General features: G+C 48.7%; 1 protein-coding gene across 1 annotated transcript in view; it reads right to left on the reverse strand.

Moving 5' to 3' along the window:
* Positions 1-25,394, reverse strand: part of KCP (kielin cysteine rich BMP regulator) — a 60,429-nt gene that overhangs the window by 34,142 nt on the left and 893 nt on the right. Inside the window, exons 2-12 of the mRNA XM_070947919.1 lie at positions 20,367-20,923; positions 18,312-18,384; positions 14,576-14,844; positions 11,595-12,242; positions 11,294-11,464; positions 9,853-9,949; positions 8,767-8,846; positions 7,726-7,819; positions 6,558-6,640; positions 5,240-5,333; positions 3,949-4,221 (exon numbers count right to left, since the gene is read on the reverse strand). Coding sequence (XP_070804020.1) covers positions 3,949-4,221; positions 5,240-5,333; positions 6,558-6,640; positions 7,726-7,819; positions 8,767-8,846; positions 9,853-9,949; positions 11,294-11,464; positions 11,595-12,242; positions 14,576-14,844; positions 18,312-18,384; positions 20,367-20,923 — 2,439 coding nt within the window. The remainder of the gene's footprint in view (positions 1-3,948; positions 4,222-5,239; positions 5,334-6,557; positions 6,641-7,725; positions 7,820-8,766; positions 8,847-9,852; positions 9,950-11,293; positions 11,465-11,594; positions 12,243-14,575; positions 14,845-18,311; positions 18,385-20,366; positions 20,924-25,394) is intronic.

Below are 25,394 nucleotides of genomic sequence, written 5' to 3' on the forward strand. Positions count from 1 at the left end.
CGCAGAAGGTGTGTGTCAAATTTTTCTCTCCTTGGTGTAACCTCGGAGTAATTTTAGGACAAGGGCTTTCCCCACCTACTAGCTCTCCACCTGGCTATTTCTACACCTGCGACGGGTAGATGGGAAAAGAGGTTTTCCCCCAGAAAGAAAACTATGTGGAAATAGTCCTCAGACTTATGACCGTAACGGAGTCTAGACGTTACAGTTTCAAGTTGTGAGTGTTGTACGGCAAGCTATCGTGCGAGTGAACCAGTTTTAAGACCTTTTTTTGTGTGGTGGTTGTTAAGTGAACTTGCAGTCATTAAACAGACCCATTGTTTGCTATGGGGAGTTTTTGCTGGACGCCTGAGGTAAATATTTTGGAAAAAACACGTCATAAATTGCGGTTGTGTGAATATAAATATGGGCCGGTCATTGAGTGCCCAAAATGCAGTCACATGACTGTGGGGGGGGGGGAGGAGGTGGGGAGGGGGCTAGCCGCCGTAACTTTGAATCCAGGTTATAAGTAGCTGAGGGAGGTTTGTCATAACTTTCAATGGTCACTAACTGACCGGACGTAAGTTGAGGTCTACCTGTAATAAGGTAATCCTCTGATAGATACTGATAGTCCTTGACTTAAATCTACTTGTTTAGTGACCGTTCAAAGTTCAACGGCACTGAGTTATGACCGTTTCCTTCACACTTACAACGGTTGCGGCCTCCCCATAAAATTTGGAGCTTGGCAAGTGACTCATACTTACGACGGTTGCAGGATCTCGGGGTCACGTGACCCCCTTTTGCAACTTTCTGACAAGCCATGTCAACAAGGAAGCGAGATTCACTTAACAACCGTGTTACCGACTTAACAACTGCAGTGATTCACTTAGCAACGGTAGCCAGGAAGGTCGTAAGATGGGGCAAAACTCTACAAACAACTGTCTTGCTTAGCAGTTGAAATTTTGGGGTCAATTGTGGTCAGAGGTTGAGGGCTCCCTGGTACCCAAAAAGCTAGTGGAGAAACCCTCAATTTTTGATAAGGTTACTTTTAATATCTGCACAATCCAATTTTTACGTTCAACTTCTCTCAACTTTTACATTCTTCCGGGTAAGATAAAACGAAATACAGTTTTGCATTTCTTTTGGCATCCTTCAGATAGACAGTTCCTGATGGGGGAGGCTTTATTATGCCCACTCAGCCAATCTTGTTCGGACTCACCCAATGGCAAGAGGGCCGCCTCACAAATTGAATAAATCAATAAATAAAATTCGGGTCAAATGCATTTCGGGAAAATGTTTAAATTTCCCTGCAAAATAAAAAACGATCACCTGCAAGGAAGCTGATCCTTTTTTGGGGGGGGGGGTTTGGGGTTTTGTTTTGTTTTTTGCATTTGGTTGGGTATTCATTAGGAATTTAGCTTACAGTGATTAAACAGGAGCTCTTGCCCCCTTTTTATATACATAATTTTTATTTTATTTTTAAATATGAATATTGAATACATGAACAGTGTGTCATCTGGGCATCGTTAGTTTTGATACAAGATAATAATGATAATATCGATAATATTAGTTACATTAATCATACTCACATAATTATAGTAATATTACAATTATTAAAATTAAAGTGATTAACATGTTAATATTTGCTCCACCATGTTACATAATCCTTCATCATTTAATTATTCAATATCTTAATACACAATACTAATAACCATACTGATATTATTTCAGTGTACCTAATTAAATCCTCTTTCAACTTCTGATCTTTACACCTACAAATTAATTTTAAAATACTGTATAGGAAAATTTGCATAATATTATTTCCCCCCCTCTGGTTTCTACCTCTATTCTATTTTTTAATAGAACACATCTTATATTAGGAGGTATTCTATTTCTATCCGTCATCTCTTGACCGTTTTAGTAGTTCAATTCTTGTTGATTTTTTGGCATGTTTCCCATGGGAAAACTTTGGGATTTTGTATCTCCATGCATCATTCATATTTGATCCAGGGGTGGGTTCTAAAATGTTTTACTACCGGTTCTGTGGGCGTGGCTTATTTGGTGAGCGTGGTTTGATGGTCTTGTGACAATTCTTTAGGATTTAGCAGAGGTACTGGCCTACCAGGCTTTAAACTGCTTGCAGAGCTGTACCCATCTACCCATTTGTTTTCGGAGGCACCAGTCTACCCATTTGTTTTTGGAGGCACCGGTCTACTCATTTGTTTTTGGAGGCACCGGTCTATCCATTTGTTTTTGGAGGCAGCGGTCTACCCATTTGTTTTCGGAGGCACCGGTCTACTCATTTGTTTTTGGAGGCACCGGTCTACCCATTTGTTTTTGGAGGCACCGGTCTACTCATTTGTTTTTGAAGGCACCGGTCTATCCATTTGTTTTTGGAGGCACCGGTCTACTCATTTGTTTTTGGAGGCACCGGTCTATCCATTTGTTTTTGGAGGCAGCGGTCTACCCATTTGTTTTCGGAGGCACCGGTCTACTCATTTGTTTTTGGAGGCACCGGTCTACCCATTTGTTTTTGGAGGCACCGGTCTACCCATTTGTTTTTGGAGGCACCGGTCTATCCATTTGTTTTTGGAGGCACCGGTCTATCCATTTGTTTTTGGAGGCACCGGTCTATCCATTTGTTTTTGGAGGCAGCGGTCTACCCATTTGTTTTTGGAGGCAGCGGTCTACCCATTTGTTTTCGGAGGCACCGGTCTACTCATTTGTTTTTGGAGGCACCGGTCTACCCATTTGTTTTTGGAGGCACCGGTCTACTCATTTGTTTTTGAAGGCACCGGTCTATCCATTTGTTTTTGGAGGCACCGGTCTACTCATTTGTTTTTGGAGGCACCGGTCTATCCATTTGTTTTTGGAGGCAGCGGTCTACCCATTTGTTTTCGGAGGCACCGGTCTACTCATTTGTTTTTGGAGGCACCGGTCTACCCATTTGTTTTTGGAGGCACCGGTCTACCCATTTGTTTTTGGAGGCACCGGTCTATCCATTTGTTTTTGGAGGCACCGGTCTATCCATTTGTTTTTGGAGGCACCGGTCTACCCATTTGTTTTCGGAGGCAGCGGTCTACCCATTTGTTTTTGGAGGCACCGGTCTACTCATTTGTTTTTGGAGGCACCGGTCTACTCATTTGTTTTTGGAGGCACCGGTCTATCCATTTGTTTTTGGAGGCACCGGTCTACTCATTTGTTTTTGGAGGCACCGGTCTACTCATTTGTTTTCGGAGGCACCGGTCTACCCATTTGTTTTCGGAGGCACCGGTCTACCCATTTGTTTTTGGAGGCACCGGTCTACTAATTTGTTTTTGGAGGCACCGGTCTACTCATTTGTTTTTGAAGGCACCGGTCTATCCATTTGTTTTTGGAGGCACCGGTCTACTCATTTGTTTTTGGAGGCACCGGTCTATCCATTTGTTTTTGGAGGCACCGGTCTACGCATTTATTTTTGGAGGCACCGGTCTACCCATTTGTTTTTGGAGGCACCGGTCTACTCATTTGTTTTTGGAGGCACCGGTCTACCACCACACTGCCTTTTAACACTGATCAGCTGTAGGGTGGCCCTTTGAAGCCCCACGGCAAGAGTTTAAACAGTTTTTTTCCTTCTAGCCAATCAGCTGGGACTCAGGAGGCAGCAAATAGATTGGGGGCGGGACCAAATAAAAGGTAAGAATAACATGGGGGGGCGGGGCAGGAGGGCCCAGCTCCCGAACAAAGAGAACCGTTTCGGTGACGTCATATCGTCACCGCTACCGGCTTGGCCGAACCGGGCTGAACCGGGAGGAACCCACCACTGATTTGATCTAAATATTTCCTCTGTCTCTACATCTACCTCTCACTGCCAGACCTTCAATACACCTATCAGGGCCTCAAGGAAGCCAGTCCTTGAGTTGACATCCCTGCCGGGGGGGGGGAGGGGATGGAGAGAATGGGAAACTGCTGGGGGGAGGGGGAGCAACTCACCATCACAGGTGGGGCAACACTCCTCTGGGCGCTTGCCAGGATGGCTGCAGTGGGCAGGTGGGCAGCTCAATTGTCTGCAAGAGACCTCGCCAGCCTGTGTGGGGACAAGCAGGTCACTGTGGGGGGTGGCTGTGTGCCCACCTGGGACAGACTCAGCCCCCACCCACCTACCTACCCTGCCAAGCAGACTCACCACACAACGGCAGCGTTTGCAGAGGTCCGCGGTCTGCACGGTGTGGCCGCTCCGGTACTCGCGTCCTTCCCAGAGGCAGCCTGCAGGGGGCGAAGCACAGATTGCAAATGTTCTACCCTGCCAAAGCTGCCCGGGCTCCTTTGGAAGCCGCCAGCAGGGGGCAGCAGAGCTGTGTTGGCAGATTTGCCGCCCCACCCCAAGGGGAGGGAGGCTTCCCACTGCGGTGCTGATGGGGGGCGATGGGGTTTGGAGTGCTAGGCTCCGTTGCTTTCCTCTGCTTTCCCTCTCCGTGATTGAGACGGGAAGGGGGGTTTGTTGGACCGGCTCCAGAATATTCTGGAAGCTGGTCCAGGAAATACATCGAGAGAGAAGCAAGCTAGAAATAAGGAGAAATTTCCTGAGAACAATTGATCAGTGGAACTCCTTGCCACCGGAAGTTGTGCGTGCTCCATTACTGGAGGCTTTTAAGAAGAGATTGGAGAGCCATTTGTCTGAAATGGTATGCTTGAGCAGGGGGTTGGACTAGAAGACCTCCAAGGTCCCTTCCAATTCGTTCTATGATTCTGTTATTAAATCAACCCTCCCTGCCAAGGATGAGGCACGTAGTGAAGGGAATCAAGATGGCAGCAGTTTAAAACCCCTGAACCCTTTTAAAGTGCATCGTACGGCGGCACCTCCGTAAAAAATAAAGATTTAGAGCTTTTGTTGCATAGATAGGATGCCATCTTGACTTTTTCGACCTCCAATTATTACTGCGAAATCAGGTGCCTGGAAGAGGGTCAAGGAATGGTGGCCCAAAGCATTTTGAAATCTGCACCCCTTGTTCAATGAAGTCATCGTGGTTTGTCTGGGACGCCTATTCCCTCTTTCTCTCCGATGACGTCACTGTGGTTTATCTGGGATGCCTAGCTTTCCTTTCTGCTCGATGGCATCAACGTGGTTTGTCTGGGATGCAGAGCCCACCCCCTTTCCGCTCAATGACACGATCATGGTTTGTCTGAGACGCCTAAACCCCATTCTGGCCAATGACATCATCGTGGCTTGTCTGGGATGCCTAGTGCCCCCCTTTCAGTCCAGAGCCCTCCCCCCAAGACTCACCATCACAGGCGGGGCAGCAGGTCCCCGGCCGAGGGCGGGCAGGGTGGCGGCACAGACTGGCGCACTGCCTCCGTTGGCAGATGGCGTTGCCCTCCTGCAGGAGAAGGGGAGAGAAGGGGGTTCCTTGGGCTGTGTGTAGAAGGAGGGACTTCTGGGAGGGGGATTCCTGCAGCTTCCCCCCCCTCCCCAGATTTAAAGAGGCTACTGGAGCTTCCTTGGTCCAGAAACCAAAGAGATCCGAGATGCGGGCACCATCGGCCATCGAGAAAAAAAGGCCCATAGAAAATTCACCGAATTTTGTCCTTGACTCAGAAGATGGTCAAAAAAGTCAAGATGGAGTCATAAACTCCACTTGTTGGTTTTTTTTTCATTTACTGACTGTCATTGGGACCTGTAACTTGGCCCTTAAGCGGAGTGCTTAAATCTGGCCCGCGAGGCCAGCCTGAAAATATCAAAGGACCTCCCTGGGGTGCCAAAACGGTCTGCCGGGGAGGGGGGGGCTGCAACCCCTGCATGACCCATTTTCAGCCTCCCTGAAAACATTTTTGGCCTCTGCCGTATTTGGCCGGCAACGTGCTTCTGGAGGCCGGGGACTGCTATGGAAAGAAAGCGTGGGAAAAAACGCATCTTTGAGCCTGTGTCAAACGCCCGGCATGACCACCCCCACCCTCTCTTGGCTACCCCACCCCCCGGCCCTCCGAGGTCAAACATAATCCTAATGCATCCTTCAATGAAATCGACTTTGACACCCGTGCTCTAAAAGGACGCAAATGACCAGCTCTCTGCAAGGAGTCTCAATCCTTCCATTCCCCACCCATTCAGCCAGAACTGAGGAAGCTTCTTGGATGAGAAGCGAAACGTCTTCAAAGAAAAACCCAGAAAGTCCAGTTGACAACCAGGGCCTGGAGGACTGAGAATCTCCATAGATATCATGCTAGGACCATGATGGCACCTGTGCCACAGCTGGCACGCAGAGCCCTTTCTGAGGGGCACGTGAGCCATCCCCCAGCCCAGCTCCAGCGTGCCTCCTGCCGGCCAGCTGATTTTTGGGATGTGTGGGGAGGGAGGGGTGCATGCAGGAGATGCACATGCATGTGTGGGGGGGGGGGGAGAGGGGATCGTGCATGCATGAGCAGCCCCCCCCCCCCACAATGCATTATGGGTGCTGGCACATGCATGAGCTGCTGTGCGCACTTTTGGCCCACCGCAAGAAAAAGGTTAGCCATCCCTGTGCTAGGACTTTCAGGGACCCGGTCCCAGAACCTTTAGTGAAGGTCTGAAAGCTACAGGTGGACAGCCGGCCACTTCCGGGACTCACCTGGCACTTACATCTCAGGCAGGGCTCCGTGGGAGGCGTCCACTCTTCCCCGTGTTCGTGCCTGGCGGTTCCATTCGCACAACCTGCGCCGTGGAGGAGGGAGGGAGGGAGGGAGGACTGAATGCGGGGAAGCCCACCCGGCGGTAGGAAAAGGCATTCAACACAGGCAGTCCTCGACTTACAACGGTTCGCTTAGTGGCCATTTGAAATTAAAACGGCACTGAAACAAAGGGACTTATGACTTATGACCGTTGCAGGATCCCCACGGTCACGTGATCAAAATTCGGACGCTTGGCAACTGGCTCGTATTTATGACGGTCGCAAGTGTCCCTGGGTCACGTGATTCCCCTTCTGACGAGCAAAGTCAATGGGGAAGCCGGATTCATTTAACAACTGTGCGACTTACTTAACCACCGTAGTGATTCGCTTAACAACCGTGGCCAAGGAAAGTCGTACAATGGGACAAACTGTACAAACGTCTCGCTTAGCAACAGAAATGTTGGGCTCAATTGTGGTCGTAAGTCGAGGGGGAACCTTACCCTCAGGTGGGAAAGTACATTCGGTACCAGTAAGGGGGGGGGCTAGGAGGAAGGCAGGACTCAGAGATTTTCATTTCTGAAAAGGCCCCTCCCCCTTGCTGATGGAGACGCCTGTCTCTTTAAGAGCTGAGGACAGGGGACCACCTGGAAGAAGATGCAACACTTCCCAGAAGCCCCTTCTTTCTTAGAGCTGTGTTTCTGCAGCCTTGGCAATTTTAAGATGGGTGGACTTCAACTCCCAGAAGCCTTGAAGTCCTCCCGTCCTAAAGTCACTGAGCTGGCTGGGGAATTCTGGGAGTTGAAGTCCGCCCATCGTAAAGTTGAGGAGCTGGCCAGGGATATCTGGATACCCTGTCTGCCTTCTTAGTCTGTATGCTTAGGGGAGGGGATTGTTATAAAGGGAGAATAAAGGATGAAAAGCCCCCCCCCCATCTCAATTACTCAGGCCTGGAGCATAACTGCCCTTCACCCCATCCCAGACCCACAAATTGGGTGTCTCCGGCCTGTCATTCTTTCTCAGGTCAGCCTACCCTGTAGGGTTGTTGTTCTGGGCAAAAATGCTCCGTAGGCCACTTGGGTCCCGAGAGGAGAAATGGGAGAGAAATCTAACAGAGGCATGAGAGACTCACCCTGGCACCGGGGGCAACATTCTCCGGGCACCTTCTCTGGATTGGAACAGTCCAGCTCTGGGCAAGGAATCTGGGAGCAGAGAAGTTTTCCATCCTGTGGGAAAGGAAAGAGGAAATGAAAGAAAGAAGGAAGGAGGGAGAGAAAGAAAGAAAGAAAGAAAAAATAGAGAAAGACAAAGAGAAACAGAAAGGAAGGAAGGAAGGATGGAAGGAAGGAAGGAGAGAAAGAAAGAAACAGAGAAAGAGAAACAGAGAAAGAGAAAGAAAGAGAGAGAGAGAGAAAGAGAAAAGGAAAGGGAAAGGGAAAGGAAGGAAGGATGGAAGGAAGAAAGGAGAGAAAGAAAGAAAGAGAGAAAGACAAAGAGAAACAGAAAGAAAGAGAGAGTGAGAAAGAGAAAGAGGAAGGAAGGAAGGAAGGAAAGAAGGAAGGAAAGAAAGAAAGAAAGACAAAGACAAAGAGAAACAGAGAAAGAAAGGAAGGAAAAAAGAAAGAAAGGAGAGAGAGAGAGAGAGAAAGGAAGGAAGGAAGGAAGGATGAGATGTCTTATTTTGAAGAGTGCAATTAGAAATCCTTCATCAAACCCTTTATTTATTTCCTTAAATAATAAATAAATATTTATGCACCAAAAACATTTATATAGCTTACATCGAACTCTGGGCAGCTACCAAGCAACGATTAAAACAACATCTATAATCAAACAACATCACAGATGCATCTACTTGGAATCATCAACATGATATTTTCTTCTATGCTTAAACCTAAATTGGATTTGGTTGATCCCGTTTACCTGATGAATTATTTTATAGTCTGACATACATTTAAAAAAAAAAACAACCAGGAGGAGCTCTGATCGCACCATCAAGGACGCCATGTTGAATTTTTTGACCACTCTGTGCAGGCACTCCCAAGCATGGGAAAACTTACCCACAGAACCCGGAGGCATCTGCATGTGCCCCACGCCCTACAGCTGCCCCCTTTTCCATTGCAAAGGTGCACAGCCCTGAAGCCCACCCCCCTTCCTCTCCCCTCCTGTCACTCACAGAACAGGAGCAGCGCTGGCATCCGTCGGCCGAGGTCGCCTCCTGCCCAGGTTGCACCGGGCGGCCATCCAGCTCACAAGCTGCAGAGGGATGAGATCGGAAAAGAAAAGGCCAACTTGGAGATAAAGTTTCTGATTGTCTCTCTGTGTGTGTGTGTGTCACCTGCAAAAATCCGGATGACCATCAGGTGGCAGAGAAGGGCTACAGAAACTTCCCTCTATGGTCCTCTGAAGGGGGCTGAGATTCTTGGGACCAGGAATGCTGCCCAATGCTAGCCCATGGGGCAGGAGGATCCCTTCCTTCCCTTCTCTCTTCTTGGAAGATGGGGAAAGACCAGGATGGGGACAGGCTGGCATGGAGGAACTCTTATCTATTAGGTCTCTAAGCATTGACCTGAACGTGATGGGACTTGATCAATGAATGAAACAATGATTGATCCAATCAATCAATGAGCCAATGAATGAATGAATAAATGATTGGACCAATGAATGAATGAATGAATGAACGAACGATTGACTCAATGAATGAATGAATGAATGACCCAATCAATCGATGAGGTACTGTACGATTGACATGATAAAAGAATAAATGATTGATTGTTTGAATGAATGAATGAATGAACAATTGTCAATGAATGACTCAATGAATCAATGATTGACCCAATCAATCAATGAGTCAATGATTGACCTGATAAATGAATAAATGATTGAATCAATCAATCAATGAACGATTGACTCAATGAATTGACGAATGAATGAATCAAACAATGATTGACCCAATCAATCAATGAGAATCAAATGATTGACATGATAAATGAATCAATGAATGAATCAATGAATGATTGAAACAATGAATCAATCAATGAATGAATTCATCAACAGCTGCCCACCCACCATTTTTTAAAGCTCCAGACTGGGTTAAGAAAACACTTCCCCATATCCTGCTATGCTCAAACCAGTAGATAATGGGTTCTGTGTGCGAATTGCCCAAACCCGCCTATGGGAACACAAACGCAGCTTCAAACATCAGATTTGACACACAAACACAACTCCGCGGCTTTCCCACGTATTGCACAAAACCTCTTACCTTGACGGCAGTCGGGGCAGCACTGCCCAGGTGGCGTATAGCGGTCCTGGCACAAAAGCTGGGGGCATTCGGTCACTTGGCACCGGACTGTGCCTGCCTGGCACCGTTGGAGAGATAAAAGAAGATTGATCTAGAGTGGCACCTGAACAGAAAGGAGGGGCTAAGGGCGCTCTTCCCTGGCATCACTGGGGGGGGGGCACCCAGCTGCAGGACTGGCATTTCCAATTCTCACAGTGGGAACAATGTGTACATTTCCTAGCTGTGTGTTTCCTGGTCGTTGTGATTCCAAGCCTTGACTTTGGATCGTGCCTCGTGAACCCTTTCGTATCGTGGGTTTAATTTTGCCTGCTGGATTTATCTTGTTTGGGGAACTTACAAGGATCTTACAAGTTACAAGTCTCCACTGGCCATTGCTCTGCGGACTAGCCTTGGTCTGCTTTTGGCTGGATTTCATTGGGACAGTTCTGGGTTTTTGATGAAGGGAATTTAGAGCAGAGCAGAGCAACAGAGTTGATAAGGGACCTTGGAGGTCTTCTACTCCAGGGGTCTCCAACCTTGGCAACTTTAAGACTTGTGGACTTCAACTGCCGGAGTTCCTCAGCCAGCTTTGCAACTTCAACTCTGGCAGTTGAAGTCCACAAGTCTTAAAGTTGCCAAGGTTGGAGACCCCTGTTCTAGTCCAACTTCCGGAGGTAAGTTGTTCCACTGGTTAATTGTTCTGACTGTGAGGAAACTTCTCCTTAGTTCTAAATTGCTTGTCTCCTTGATGAGTTTCCATCCGTTGCTTCTTGTCCTGCCTTTGGGTGCTTTGGAGAATAGCTTGACTCCCTCTTCTTTGGGGCAGCCCCTGAGATATTGGAAGACTGCTATCATGTCTCCCCTAGTCCTTCTCTTCATCACAATAGACATACCCAGTTCCTGCAACCGTTCTTCATATGTTTTAGCCTCCAGTCCCCTAATCATCTCTGTTGCTCTTCTCTGCACTCTTTCTAGAGTCTCAACGTCTTTTTTACATCGTGGTGACCAAAACTGGATGCCGGATTCCAAGTGTGGCCTTACCAAGGCCTTATAAAGTGGTATCAACACTTCAGGTGATCCTGATTCTATCCCTCTGTTTGTGCAGTCCAGAATTGCGTTGGCTTTTTTGGCAGCTGCTGCAGGCAGCTGGCTCAATATTTAAATGGTTGTCCACTATTGCTGGGGAATAATAATAAAACCCACTAAATCTTCATTATGGATTAACAGAGTTGGAAGGGACCTTGGAGGTCATCTAGTCCAACCCCCCGCCCAAGCAGGAGATCCTGCACCATTTCTGACAAATGGCAGTCCAACCTCTTCTTGAAAGCCTCCAGGGATGAAGCTCCCACAACTTCCGAAGGCAAATTACATGTGTGGGTGTGCGCGAGTGAGTGGAACAGCACGGGACCTGCCCCCCCCTCACCTCACAGGTGCAGTGGGTGCACGGATCCTCCAGGAAACCATCTCTGTCCTTCAGCAGGTGTCCCTTGTACCTGCAACCCCCACATTCGGGGCAACACCTATCCTCAGGGGTGGCAGGATGCTGGCACAGCACGGGGGGACAATCCTCCACTTCACAAGTCACTCTGCCATCCTGGGTGGGTGCAAAGAGACCCCAATTCCATGAGATTTTTTTTTGCTACCGTTTCTTGCCAAGGGAAGGGCACCATTTTTCCAAATCAGGAAGCTGGCATCTGTACTGGCACGGCCGCCCGCCCGCTCACCTCGCACTGGCATCTCCGACAAGGATCTGGCTTCCAGCTCTCGCCATCTTTCCTGCCGTCAGCGCAGCCTGCAGGTAGGACAGGGGGGAAGCGCACCTGTTGGATTTCTGCCTGCCGAGAAGCGATCAAAGGGAGAAGGGCAATTGGGGCAAGGCAGGGCATGCAAGAGAAGAGGCAGTGTGGCTCTTGTGTATCGTGGCCCAAGACTTCGAGGTCAAAAACGTCAAGATGGTGGCCTCGGGCAGACCTGAGGCTGCCATCTTGACGTTTTTGACTTCTTCCAACTTGTGGACAGTCCTGACTGGTGGAAATCCAGAAATCCACTCTGTAGATCACGCACTCTTGATTTCTAGGTTGATCTTGGCAAGAGCTGAAAGGGAAAAACGGCCACCATCCCATGCCCCCTGCTTCCCTGGGCCCAATTCCCTCAAAGGGCACTTGGCATGGTGAGTCTCGAACCTCGGGCATTTCCTCACCCTGGCAGGGCTGCAGTTGGCACTCGGCCTTGCCCTGCACGCACATGCAGGAAGTGCAGGGGTCTTGGTCCCAGGAAGCCCCCACCTCGTAGTGCCGCCCATCTGCAAAGCAGGTCGCTCGCCGACACTCGCATTGTTCAAGAGTCTTCACCCGGCCCAGCAGGTCGGAATTCTGTCGGGGGAGGGGTGGGGGGAGGGGTGGGTGGGTGGGTGGGGGAGACAGAGTTGTAGAATCAGGATTGTACGTCAACACACAATTGGGTCATCTCCCCCCCAGAACTAACTATTAAGGTGGTAAGGCTGCTTCTCTACTCTTTTGGGAACAGGTTTCTAGTCCTCGTGGTTACAGAGCACAACTGTGTGCAAATTCCATGGACGGACCCTCGTAAAAACAGACAAAGGAGGACTATCAAAATCGTCCTTGCCAATTGCTTTGTGTTTAGTGATCCATGGCAAGTTTCCTTCAGCTCAGGGTGCCTGGGAGCAAAACAACAGAATCACCAATAGAAGAGAATATTCGGGGTTGAGCTGTGGGGTCCTTGGTGGTCTCTGAGCTTGGTGGTTTTCTTGGAGACATTTCATGACCCAACTAGGTAACATTGTCAGTGCCAAAAGGCAATGGGGTTTGGGGAAAGGAGGAGGAGGAGGAGGAGGAGGAGGAGGAGGAGGAGGAGGAGGAGGGGGAGGAGGAGAACAACAGTGGGGTTGGTGGTGGTCTCTGAGCTTGGTGGTTTTCGTGGAGACATTTCATGACCCAACTAGGGAACGTCATCAGTACTAAAAGGAAATGGGGTTCACTCTGTGCTTATATAGGCTTGCTGTTTGAGGGTTTGTGGGCACGTTCTTGGTGGCTCTGATTAGGCTGTGGTTTACTCTTTGACTGCTTCTCTGACTTGGTAGTTCCTTGATTGGGCACGGTTTACTTGATTGTTGGTCTAGTATTAATCTTGGTGTTAATCTCTGTTTATCTGGTGTTGTTTGCTGGTGAAGAGCTGTTTCAGTCTTTCTGTTTCCTTTATAGCTTTTTGATTCTCTCTTTTGAATGGTGTGTAGATGTTGCTTATCTCTATGTGCCCGGTGATGACTGATTTGTCTGCGTGCCAGGCTTCTAGGAATTTTCTCAAGTTTTTGGACTTGGTTTGATCAAGGAATCACCAAGAACACTCACGCTGATAGGGCAAACCACTTGTACATAAACCGAGAGAAACACTCCCTTCTAGCACTGATGATGTTCCCTAGTTTGATTATGAAATGTCTGCGAGAAATCAACCAAACTCAGAGAGCACCAAGGATCCCATAATCCTCCTCCTCCTCTCTGCAAACCCTCCTCCCTTCTAGCACTGATGATGTTCCCTACTTGGGTCATGAAATGTCTGCAAGAAAACAACCAAGCTCAGAGACCCCCAAGGACTCCACAATCCTCCTCTTCCTCCTCCACTCAGCAAACCCTACTCCCAAGTGGCCTCAACGACTCTCAAAGAGAGTGCAAATAACCAGATGACTGCAAGGAATATAAAGCCCTCCCTTCCCCACCATTCAGTCGGAACTGAAGAAGCTTCTTAGATGAGAAGCGAAACGTCTTCAAGAAAAAAACCAAGGAAGTCCAATTGCCTTTTGAAAAAAGCATCTTTAGTCACCAGAGTTTGAAAACAGTTGGACTAAATTGTACTGAATCCAGGATCCCTTGGACTAAACCTTTCTTGGCCAAAGTTGTTGTGGTCTGCTGCCGGCCTACGGAGCTGGCAGGAGAGTCGGACAGTGAGGAGGCTGGGAAGGAACGTGGGCCAGTCCTGGACTCTGGGGAAGGCTCGGGTGAGGACTCTGCATCAGAGGCAGGGAGGGGGCCAGAGCCATCTGGTAGTTAAGTGCTGCCTCTGGAGCCTCTGGAATCTGACATCAGCAAGGCAGAAGAACAGTGTGAGCCTGTTCCCAGTGTGCGCATGCGCAGAGCTGCCAGAAGACAATAACAATTAAGAAAAAAAAAGGGACAACTCAGGAGTAAGGCTTGGAGTTGATTGGTCCCTCCCATAAGACATAAAAAGAGGAGCAAACGGATGTGAGCCTTTGCAGGAAGCAATTAGTTCATATAGTCAATTCAAGTTCTGAGAAGTCCTGTTTGACTCTGTGCTCCGTTCGGCCTTGCAAAACTAATTGGCAATTAGGTCTCTGGTGCATTTCAAGGGAGATAAAGGTGGGTGCTTATCCACATTACCCTAAACGACTGTGTCAACTCGAACAGACATCTGTCGGAATCTGCACGGGCTGTGAATGACCGTAATTCACAGCCGTTTCAATAAAAGAGTTTTTTTGGGATTAAACTTGTGATTTATGCTTTCTCAGGAAGCCGAGGTCAGAATAAAAGTAAGTCCTCTGAATGGCACGTCTATCTTGATGGGTCTCGCCTTCGGTACTAGAGGGATGGATTGCCAACCTGCTTTCCAGTCAGTCAGCTCTGTCTCCAGAACAACCATTAGAAGGAATTGGCTGGTACAGTACAGTCCTCACCTGTTCCTTCACCATATCCAGCATGATTCCCAATCCTTCCACCAGCTCCTCCAGTCTCTGGATCTGGTCTTCCAGGCTGGCCACGCCAGAGCGTGAAGATCCCAGGGGTGGCAAATCTGGTTGGCTGGGCTCTTGCTGGTAGCGGTGAGTTTCTGCCAGGGCTAACGGCCCAAAGGGTGGCAAGGACCCCAGATCCAGAGAAGATTCTTCTGGGAGATCAAGATACTGGTCCTCAGACAGACCGTAGGGCAGAGAGAAGAGGTCCAACTCTGTGGATCAGCAACACATGAGGTCAGAACTACCTGATACAGGTGAGGAGGAATCTCCATAAGTCCCCGTCCCTCGTTTCCTGGGCCCATTAATGGGGTGGGTGGGTGTTTATTGGGGCCCCTCATTCTTTCAGCAGGCCAGGCCAATGAAGATCAATGCAGTGGAATGTCCAGGATGGGATGTTGGTTGGCCATGCAACATTTTCTTTCAATTTTCCAGGGATGGACTGCTCAGGCCTTTCATGTTTAGGCTTTCTGCGGTAAACCTTTAATTTATTTTAGATTTTTATCCTGCCTTTATTGCTTTGGAAGTAACTCAAGCCAACGAGCATCCTTAATATTCTTTCCTTATCCTCTTTTCCCCACAGCAACAACCCTGTGAGGTAGGCTGGACTTAGAGAGAAGGAGTGGTTGAAAGTCACCCAGCCAGCTCTCATGCCTAAGGCGGGACTAGAACTCACCGCCTCCTGGTGATTGGTCCAAAGTCACCAGCCGGCTTTTATGCCTAAAGTGGAACTAGAACTCACCATCTTCTGGTGATTGGCTGAAAGTCACCCAGCTGGCTTTCATGGTTAAGATGGAGCTAGAACTCACCCTCTCCTAGTGATTGGGCTAAAGTCACCCAGCCGGCTTTCATGCCTAAGGAGGAACTAGAACTCACCATCTCCTGGTGATTGGTCCAAAGTCACCCAGCTGTCTTTTGTGCCTAAGGGGGGAGTAGAACTCCCCATCTCCTGGTTATTGGCTGAAAGTCACCCAGCTGACTGTCATGGTTAAGATGGAGCTAGAACTCACCATCTCCTAGTGATTGGCCCAGTCATCCAGCCGGCTTTCATGCCTAAGAGGGAACTAGAACTCACCGTCTCCTAGTGATTAGCCCAAAGTCACCAGCCGGCTTTCATGCCTAAAATGGAACTAGAACTCACCATCTTCTGGTGATTGGCTGAAAGTCACCCAGCCAGCTTTCATGCCTCAGGTGGGACTAGAAGTCACTCAACCGGTTTTCATGACTAAGGAGGGACTAGAACTCCCCATCTCCTGGTGATTGGCCCAAAGTCCCCCAGTTGGCTTTCATGCCCAGGGCAGAACTAGAACTCACCGCCTCCTGGTGATTGGTCCAAAGTCACCAGCCGGCTTTCATGCCTAAGGTGGAACTAGAACTCACCATCTTCTGGTGATTGGCTGAAAGTCACCCAGCTGGCTTTCATGGTTAAGATGGAGCTAGAACTCACCCTCTCCTAGTGATTGGGCTAAAGTCACCCAGCCGGCTTTCATGCCTAAGGAGGAACTAGAACTCACCATCTCCTGGTGATTGGCCCAAAGTCACCCAGCTGGCTTTCGTGCCTAAGATGGAACTAGAACTCACCGTCTCCTGGTGATTGGCCCAAAGTCACCCAGCTGGCTTTCATGGTTAAGGTGGGACTAGAACTTGGAGCCTCCTGCTTTCTAAACCAGCACTAATCACCAGACCAAACTGGCTCTTACGTTACCGAAACCCACTTCCTGAGAAACCGACTGAGCAAGCTGTTTGTCCGATGGAAAAATGTGTATTTGCACTTTTGCACATTTGCGAGGAGTCAGATGGAAGCGCCAAGGGCTGTGCAGCCAGAAACTCCCCCCCCCCGCCCCCCCCCCGGCTTCTCCCAGACAGACGGCCTTTGCGCAATCTGAATCTAATTGATTTCAGCAGAACCAGGCCAAATTATGCAAACCACAACAAAGGGACCCCTTGTGCGAAAGTTGTTCCTACGCCTGATTTCTTTTGGATGTCTTGTTTTGTTTATTTCCAGCTCGGGATCCTGGATCTCAACCAGAAGATTCCGCCATCGAGGCTCACCCTCGGTGGTCCCCCGGGGGAGATGGGAAGGAATTGCTCTGGCAGAGAGACCTGGGCTGCTCCAGGGCCACAAAGCCCCCTCCCCACAACTCAACCCTCCCGCCTGGGCCACTGGCAGAGAGAGCGCTCTTCCCAGGCAGCCCCTTCACTGTGGGGAGGGCTGAGAAAAGGGGGGGGGAGAAGAAGGAGGAGGAGAGATGGAGGAGGAGGAGGAGGAGAAAGAGGAGACGAAGGAAAGGAGAAGGGGGAAAGAGAAGAGGAAAGGAAGAAGACGACGATAGAGGAGGATGAGAAGGGGAAAGGATGGAGGTGAAGTAGAGGAAAAGTAGAGGGAGAAGGAAAGGAGGAGGGGAAGAGATGGATGAGGAGAAGGAGGAAGGAAAGAAAGGAGAAAGGGAATATCTATCTCTATCTATCTCTTTGTCTGTCCGTCCGTCCATCCATCATCCCTCCCTCCCTCCCTCCATTGATTGATCGATCCATCCCTCCATCCCTCCCTCCCTCCCTCCACTCACCCACCCACCCACCCATCATCCATCCATCCATCCATCCATCCATCCATCCATCCATCCATCCATCCATATCTATCTATCTATCTATCTATCTATCTATCTATCTATCTATCTATCTATTTATCTATCTACCTACCTATCTACCTACATATCTCCCTACCTCCCTCCCTCCCTCCCTCCATTGATTGATCGATCCCTCCCTCCCTCCCTCCCTCCCTCCCTCCACCCACCCACCCACCATCCATCCATCCATCCATCCATCCATATCTATCTATCTATCTATCTATCTATCTATCTATCTATCTATCTACCTACCTACCTACCTACATATCTATCTACTTACCTATCTACCTACCTATCTACTCTATCTATCCTATTCTATCATCTATCTATCTATCTATCTATCTATCTATCTATCTATCTATCTATCTATCTATCTGTCGCTTCTTCCCCCCGTCCCTTCGCTCTCATCTATATATCTAGGAAATGCACCTACACCAAAATGCCACCCCACGGGAGTGTGAAGCCAGGAGAGAGAGCCCTTGTCGCTTGCCAGAATGATTGATATCCTTCCATATCCGGTCCAAATGTCCACTACTCAAATGTGGCTCAGAACTGGACCAGCCCAAAATATTCCCCTGGCGTGCTCGTTCCGGAGGGCTCCCTTCCTCCTCCCCTCCCTGGCATCGTGCCACCCTGGCACCGGTGGGGGTCCAGCCTGCCCCCCCAACAGCTGTTGCCTCCTGTCTGGCGGGAGCCCAGCTGAGGCCCACGGCTCTTAGCCGCCCCTGAGGGGGAACATCTGGCCCACAGCACAGACGTCCGGGGGTCGGGTGGGAAGAAAACCTTTCCCACTGCTGGGACTCCTTTGATCTCTGCCTCTCAGCTGCCCCCTCTGACTTGGTCCCCTCCGGGTGACCCTCCCCAGCTCTGGGTCGGTGGGTGGCCGGGGAAGCGATCTTGCCGAACTGCAACACTAGGCAACTACCTACTCTCCCTCTCTCTCTCTCTCTCTCTCACACACACACACACATACACACACACACACACACACACACACACACACACACCCTGCCAGCCCAGGGAATGCTGATGTGCAGTTTGGGTGGAGACCTTACCTGGCAGGTTCTCACAGTGCCAGGGGCGATGGGGGAAGCCATGGGGGGAGATCTCGGCCGTCTGCCAGGAGCCCTGCAAAATACATAAATAAAAGAAGCATCATCGTCATAAATGTCTAATGGTTAAGGAATCAGGTTACAAACCAGGTGATGGTGAGTTCTAGCCCTTCTTTAGACGAGAAAGCCAACTAGGTGACTTTGGGCCAATCACCAGGAGACGGGAAGTTCTAGTCCTGCCTTAGGCATGAAAGCCAGCTGGGTGACTTTGGGCCAATCACTGTCACTCAGCCCAGCCCACCTCACAGGGTTGTTGTTGTGGGGAGAATAGGAGGAGGAAGCAGTATTACTTAAAGACGGAGGTCCTAGACCATTTCAGGCAAGGAGACTGTCCAGGGCCTCCTTAAAACCCTCCAGTATTGAAGCACCCACAACTTCTGGTGGCAAGGAGTTCCACTGGTTAATTGTCCTCACTGTTGGGAAGTTTCTGCTTAATTCCAGGTTGCTTCTCTCCTTGATGAGTTTCCATCCATTGTTTCTTGTCCTGCCTTCAGGGGCTTTGGAAAATAAGTTGATACCCTTTTCTTTGGGGCAGCCCCTCAAATATTGGAAGACCTATATTTCTTCCAATATAATATATATATTATATATACATATATATATATATGTAGGTCTTTGGTTATTCGGGTCTTCTCCCACGTAAAATTGGAAATGTCTTGGCGACGTTTCGACGAAGTCTCATTCGTCATCTTCAGGCTGGTGTTCTCGGCTTCGTGCTTCCGTTTTCGTCGAAACATCGCCAAGACACTTCCAATTTTACGTGGGAGAAGACCCGAATAACCAAAGACCTACATACAAACACCCGCGAAATATATATAAACAAATATATATATATATATATATATATATATATATATATATATATATATATATATATATATTTATATATATTCTATATGTCTCCCCTAGTCTTTATTTTCTCTAGACTAGCCAAACCCAAATCCTGCAGCCATTCTTCATATGTTTTAGTCTCCAGGCCTTTGATCATCTTCATTGCTCTTCTTTGCACTTTTTCCAAAGTCTCAACATCCTTTTTTGTAATGACCAAAAATGGACGGAGGTTTCCAGATGTGGCCTTACTAAGGTTTTATAAAGCAGTACTAATAGAATAGAATAGAATAGAATAGAATAGAATAGAATAGAATAGAATAGAATAGAATAGAATAGAATAGGAAGAGAAGAGAAGAGAAGAGAAGAGAAGAGAAGAGAAGAGTTGGAAGGGACCTGGGAGGTCATCTAATCCAACTCCCGGCTTAGGCAGGAAACCCATCACTGCTTCAGACAAATGGTTATCCAACCTCTTCTTAAAAACTTCCAGTGTTGGAGCATTCACAACTTCTGGAGGCAAGTCGTTCCACTGAGGAATTGTTCTAACTGTCAGGAAATTTCTCCTTAGTTCCAAGTTGCTTCTCTCCTTCACATGATCTTGATTCTCTGCCTCTGTTTGTACAACCAAGGATCGTATCAACTTATTTGGCTGCTGCTGCACACGGCTGGCTCACGTTTAAAGGATCGTCCACTAAGACTCCAAGGTCCCTCTCGCAGTTCCTGTTCTGGAGCCTGTACTTCTCCCTTTGGCTTTTCCTGCATAAGTGTAAAACTTTGCTTTTCTCCGCATTAAATTTCATGTTGTTGGATGGGGTCCATTGTTCAAGTCTGTCATGATCTTTTCGGATCCTGAGCTTGCCATTCACTTAACAACCGTGCCAATAAAGGTCGCAAAATGAGGCCAAACTCGCTTAACAAATGCCTCCCTTAACAACATAAATTTTGGGCTCAACTGTGGTTGTAAGCCGAGCTCTACCTGTAGTTCTAACACAGTTCTAGAAATGTGAAAGAAAAGTTGGCATTAACCAAGTCCTGCCCCTGGCATGAAGGAACCCCAACCGGCCTGGTGAAATGGACTGAGGATTGGGGTTTAAGGGTAATCACAAAGTGGGTTTGTTTGGGAATGTCCTGGATGTAGGGCACAGCTAAGTGCCCCTTGGCTGGACTTACCAGGAACTTGCTAGATTCATCTCCGGCTAGACTGGCAAAAGTGATTTGCAGGTCGAGGGGCAGCAGGAGGCTGAGCAGGTCCTCCCCACGGCCGTTCTCAAAGACGAAGGGTTCTTGGCAGTCCACGTAGAGGGAGATGCGCCGTGGCTCCAGGTTGAGGGCCAGCTGTGCCCAGCGGCCGTGGGCGAAAGGGGTGCTCCCGGGAAAGACCAGCGAGGCTGGTTCCATGTTATGCACTGCCCGGTATGCCAGCCGGAGCTGGTTCTCCTGGGTGCTGGATGCCAGCTGCAGGAGGGGGTGCCCGTCCCGCTTGGAGGCCGCCGGGGAGGCCAGGGAAATGAGGGTCCCCTCTGAGCCGGGGCTCTGGCGGGCCACGAAGTGGAAGCCAAGGGCGGCTTGCACCGTGGACAGCAGGTAGATGGAGTAGTCCCAAGGCAGGGTGAGGATGGGCACCCGCCGGCGGAACTTCCAGGCCGGGATGCCCGGATCGGGGCCCTTGATCTTGCTGACCCCTGGCACCGAGCGGCTGATGTTGAGGGCTTCCAGCAGATCAAGGACTGTAATGGAAGAGCAGGAGGGTTAGAGGCTGGGTCGCATCTCCACGAGTCCCAGGGCTTGTTCTGCCCCAGCTACGGACCCCAAAGAACACAGCACACGCAAAATCTGTATGAAACTTAATTTACTAAAATAACTCAGTCTTTTTCAAACAAAGGCTGTTAATAAACTTTCTTAACAGCCTACAAGAATCCTAAGATAAGGTAATCACAATCTTACTAGGGTTGGCAGAAAGCCCAGAAGCAATTTTACAGAGAATCCAAACGCGAAGGAGAGTGAACTAAAGTTGTTCCCTACAGCTTGCTGCAATCGGCCTTCCTCCTTAAATAGGCTAAGGGAGTGGCCAATTAGCCCCAAGCCTTACTCTCGAGGAGACCTCCTCCTGAGGCGCCACTCCTGCCTTTTGGCAGCTCTGCACACCCGTCCATCGAGAAGAGGCTCCTCCTCTTCGTCCTCTTCACTTAACGGAGCTTCTGGAGGTTCTGAAGGCCCTGAATCCCCACCTCTGGCACCACATCTTCTCCAGCCTCCTCACTGTCTGACTCAAGCGCCAGCTGCACAGACTCCTGGCGCAGCACCACACCAGCCTCCTCGCTGTTGGAATCAGCTACTAGCTGCACAGGCTGCTGACAGGCCACAACAGGGCTGGAAGCTCAGGAGAGAATTTTTTTGGGGGGGGCGGAGTTGGCGTTTAGCCCCTGGGAAGTTTGCAGACTATCCCATTGTGTTTGCTTAGATATAATATGTAATAATATGTTGAGGAGCCATCTCACCCCAATGGGATTAGCTTGCCCCACTCGCGCCAGCAGAAGAGGCCTCGCAGGGAGCCCGTTCTTTGAGGAGTTCTGGTGGGTGGGGTCCAGGAGAAGGGCCTTTTCGGCTGTGGCCCCTGCCCCGTGGAACATGGCTCCCATGCTTTTGGCCTTCTGGAAGGGGATTAAACTTGGCTTTGCTGGTTGGCTTCAGACGCCGAGTAAACAATGCCCTAATCGAGGAACTGTCAGGACTACTCCTACCAACAGTGACAGGGTAAGCCTCTAGAATATAAACAGAGAGCAAACTCCATACTGCTGTTGTTACCTAGTTGGGTCACGAAATGTTGGCAAGAAAACAACTAAGCTCAGAGAGCACCAAGGAACCCACATTTCTCCTCCTCCTCCTCCTCCTCCTCCTCCTCCTCCTCCTCCTCCTCCTCCTCCTCCTCCTCCCAGGGCTGTCTTAACAGCATTATGGGCCCTGGGCAAAGCAGTGTACTGGGGCCTCTACGACAACTACTCACAGGAATAAAAATGTAAATGGTCGATAAAATTAAAACATAAATTTGCATGTTAGTATTAATAAAGAAATGCGGTAAAATGTAATAAAATACGTTGCTGTATTTATATGATACAAGGTACATTGAAGGGTTAATATACACAGATTAGTATGGGGACCCTATGCTTATGTGCCCATGCGTTAAGGCAGCCCTGCCGCCTCCCCCCCTCCTCTTTTCTGCAAATCCTCCTCCCTTCTAGCACTGATGATGTTCCCTAGCTGGGTCATGAAATGTCTGCAAGAAAACAACCAAGCTCAGAGAGCACCAAGGACCCCCACATCCAAGGAACCTACATTCCTCCTCCTCCTCCTCCTCCTCCTCCTCCTCCTCCTCCTTGCAAACCCCACAACCTCCCAGGCCCAGCCCTGTTAATGTTCCCTAGTTGGGTCATGAAACGGCTGCAAGGAAATCACCCAGCTCAGAGAGCACCAAGGACCCCCACAGCCCCACCCTGAGTCCCCTTCTCTTGATTTGGATCCAATGGGAGGGTTGAGAAATGTCCCCACCCCAGGGGTGAAATGCTCCCGGTTCGGATCGGATCGCCTGAACCGGTAGTGATGGAGGTGGGTGGTTCGGAGAATCGGTAGCAAAAATCCCTGCCCCACCCACCCCCCATGCCCAGCTGAGCCGCACAATCATCAGAGGCTTTTTCTTTTTAAATTTTTAAAAGCATTTTTTCTACAACCTCTTCGGCCGAAAAAATGCTTTTAAAAGTAAAAAAAAAAAGCTCTACTGATCTCGTGGCTCAGCTAGGATCATCAGAATGCTTTTTAAAATGCTTTTAAAAGCATTTTTTTTCTATAACCTCTTCAGCCAAAGAGATCGTAGAAAAAAAATGCTTTTAAAAGCCTCTGACGATCCCAGCTGAGTTGCCTGATCGTCAGAGGATTTTACAAGCATTTTTTTTACAACCTCTTCAGCCGAAGAGGTTGTAGAAAAAATGGTTTTAAAAGTAAAAAAAAAAAAAAAGTTGGTCACGCCCACTCAGTCACATTACCCCCCCTCTCCCCCACCAAGCCACGCCCACAGAATCGGTGGTAACAAATTTTACATTTCACCCCTGGTTCTAGGTCACTTTTTTCCAATGACGTTCTAACTTTAAAATGGTCGCTAATTTTTTTTTGTCAACTTCAAACTAAACGAACTGCTGTAAATCGAAGACTACCTTATATTCTCAGGACAAGGCCTGACCCCTAATCCTCAGCATCCGTGAAGAATGCTAAAAATATTCTTTTTTTAAAAAAAAGTGTTGTGAAAAGTTAACCAAATTGACCAGCCGTTCAGCGAGCCGAGAAAAGGCGGACGCATTTTCGTCTGGTCTCCTCGGACACAAAAGTGGACATTGTGAAGGGCAGGAGGAGAAGGCAGCTTCAGACGAGATTTATTGAAGAAACAGATTTTCTCTGGATGATGAAATGACACCCCAAAGTTTCAAAAGAACTTGCTGGATGAAAAGTTGTGTCGGTTTTTTTTTTGAGAAATCCCGGTGGGCCCGTCAAACGCCAGGAGAGCAAATATTGTCCTTGTCTGCTACAAGGAGGATCAGATAAATTACCCAGCAGTCAGTGTGGCATCAACATCTGGGAGTAATTTTCCACAAATTGTCAAGAGGCCAAGAGTGTTAGCACAGGGAAAGCCATGTCCTAGGACCGTGTTGGCGAACTGGCACACGGAGCCATATCTGTGGGCACACGAGCATTGCCCTAATTCAGCTTCAGTGCGCATGTGCGTGCCGGCCAGCTAATTTTCGGGCCTTCCAGGCCCACCAGAAATCAGGAAACGGGCTGTTAATGGCCTCCGGAGGGCCTCGGGGGAGGGGGGGAGTGAGGAAGGCTGTATTAACCCTCCCCAGGCTCCAAGAAAGTCTCTGGAGCCTGGGGAGGGTGAAAAATGGGCCTACTGGGCCCATCATGCCATCGCATGCCAAAAGCAGGGGGATCGCAGGGGATCGCGCATGAATGCGCGGGGTGGGGCGCATTTAATTATGGATGCGGGCATGTGTGCGCCCAATTCCCACACGCTCTCCTTGCTTTTGGCACACGACAGCAAAAAGGTTAGCCATCACTGTCCTAGGAAGCCAAAGTCAACATTGGCTTGGCCAAGGAAAAAAAAAAGATCTACTTAGTTTGCTTTTCCTTATTGTTCAACTGGAGGAAGTTCTTAGTAGATTGTGGGAATGCTGTCGACATAATATATCTTGATTTCATTGGCAAGGGCATAGTCAGGTTACAGGCAATCTTCAATTTACAAATATTTTTTTGCAAACAAACAAAAACATTTGTACAGTGAGCATTCAAAGTTACAACGGCATGGAAAAAAGTGAGTTAGGACCATTTTTCACACTTACGACCGTTGCCGCATCCCCAGGGTCATGTGATTTATTTTCAGATGCTTGACCACTGGTTCATATTTATGACGGTTGCAACATCCCGCGGTCACCTGATCCCCTTTTGCGACCTTCTGACAAACAAAGTCAAGGGGGAAACCAGATTCACTTAGCAACCGTATTACTCATTTAACAACTGCAGTGATCCACTGAACCAATGCAGCAAGAACAGTCAGAAAATTGGACAACATTCACTTAACAAATTTCTCTTTCCCCTGCCAAGCCTACCAAGCCACGCCCACCAAGCCACGCCCACAGAACCAGTAGTAAAAAAAATTGGCTTTCACTACTGCTGTAGACATAATACTGTATATCTTGATTTCATTGGCAGGGACATTTACACCGTTAGGCAGTTGGACTCTGGCAAAGTAAATCATGATATTTGGATTAGCAAACTGGTTAAGTGTGGTTTGGATGAGATGATGATTAAATGGGCTTGTAGCTGACTCAAAATCCATATTCAGTAAGTTGTCATCAATATCCAGATAAACCTTTTACTTACAAAAGTTCGTTTAGTGTTCAAAGTTGCAACGGCACTGAAAAAAGTGACTTATGATCATTTTTCACACTTACGACCGTTGCCAACCTCCTCATGGTCACGTGATCGAAATTCAGATGCTCGGCAACTGGCTCATATTTATGACGGTTGCACTGTCCCGGGGTCACATGATCCCCTTGAGCGACCCCCACCCCCGACAAGCAAAGTCAAGGGGGAAGCCGGATTCACTTAACAACTGTGTGACTAACTTAACAACAGCAGTGATTCGCGTAA

Source organism: Pituophis catenifer, unplaced genomic scaffold, assembly GCF_029215685.1.
Source record: "Pituophis catenifer annectens isolate HBS135680 unplaced genomic scaffold, rPitCat1.0.hap2 SCAF_7, whole genome shotgun sequence".
NCBI lineage: Eukaryota > Metazoa > Chordata > Lepidosauria > Squamata > Colubridae > Pituophis > Pituophis catenifer.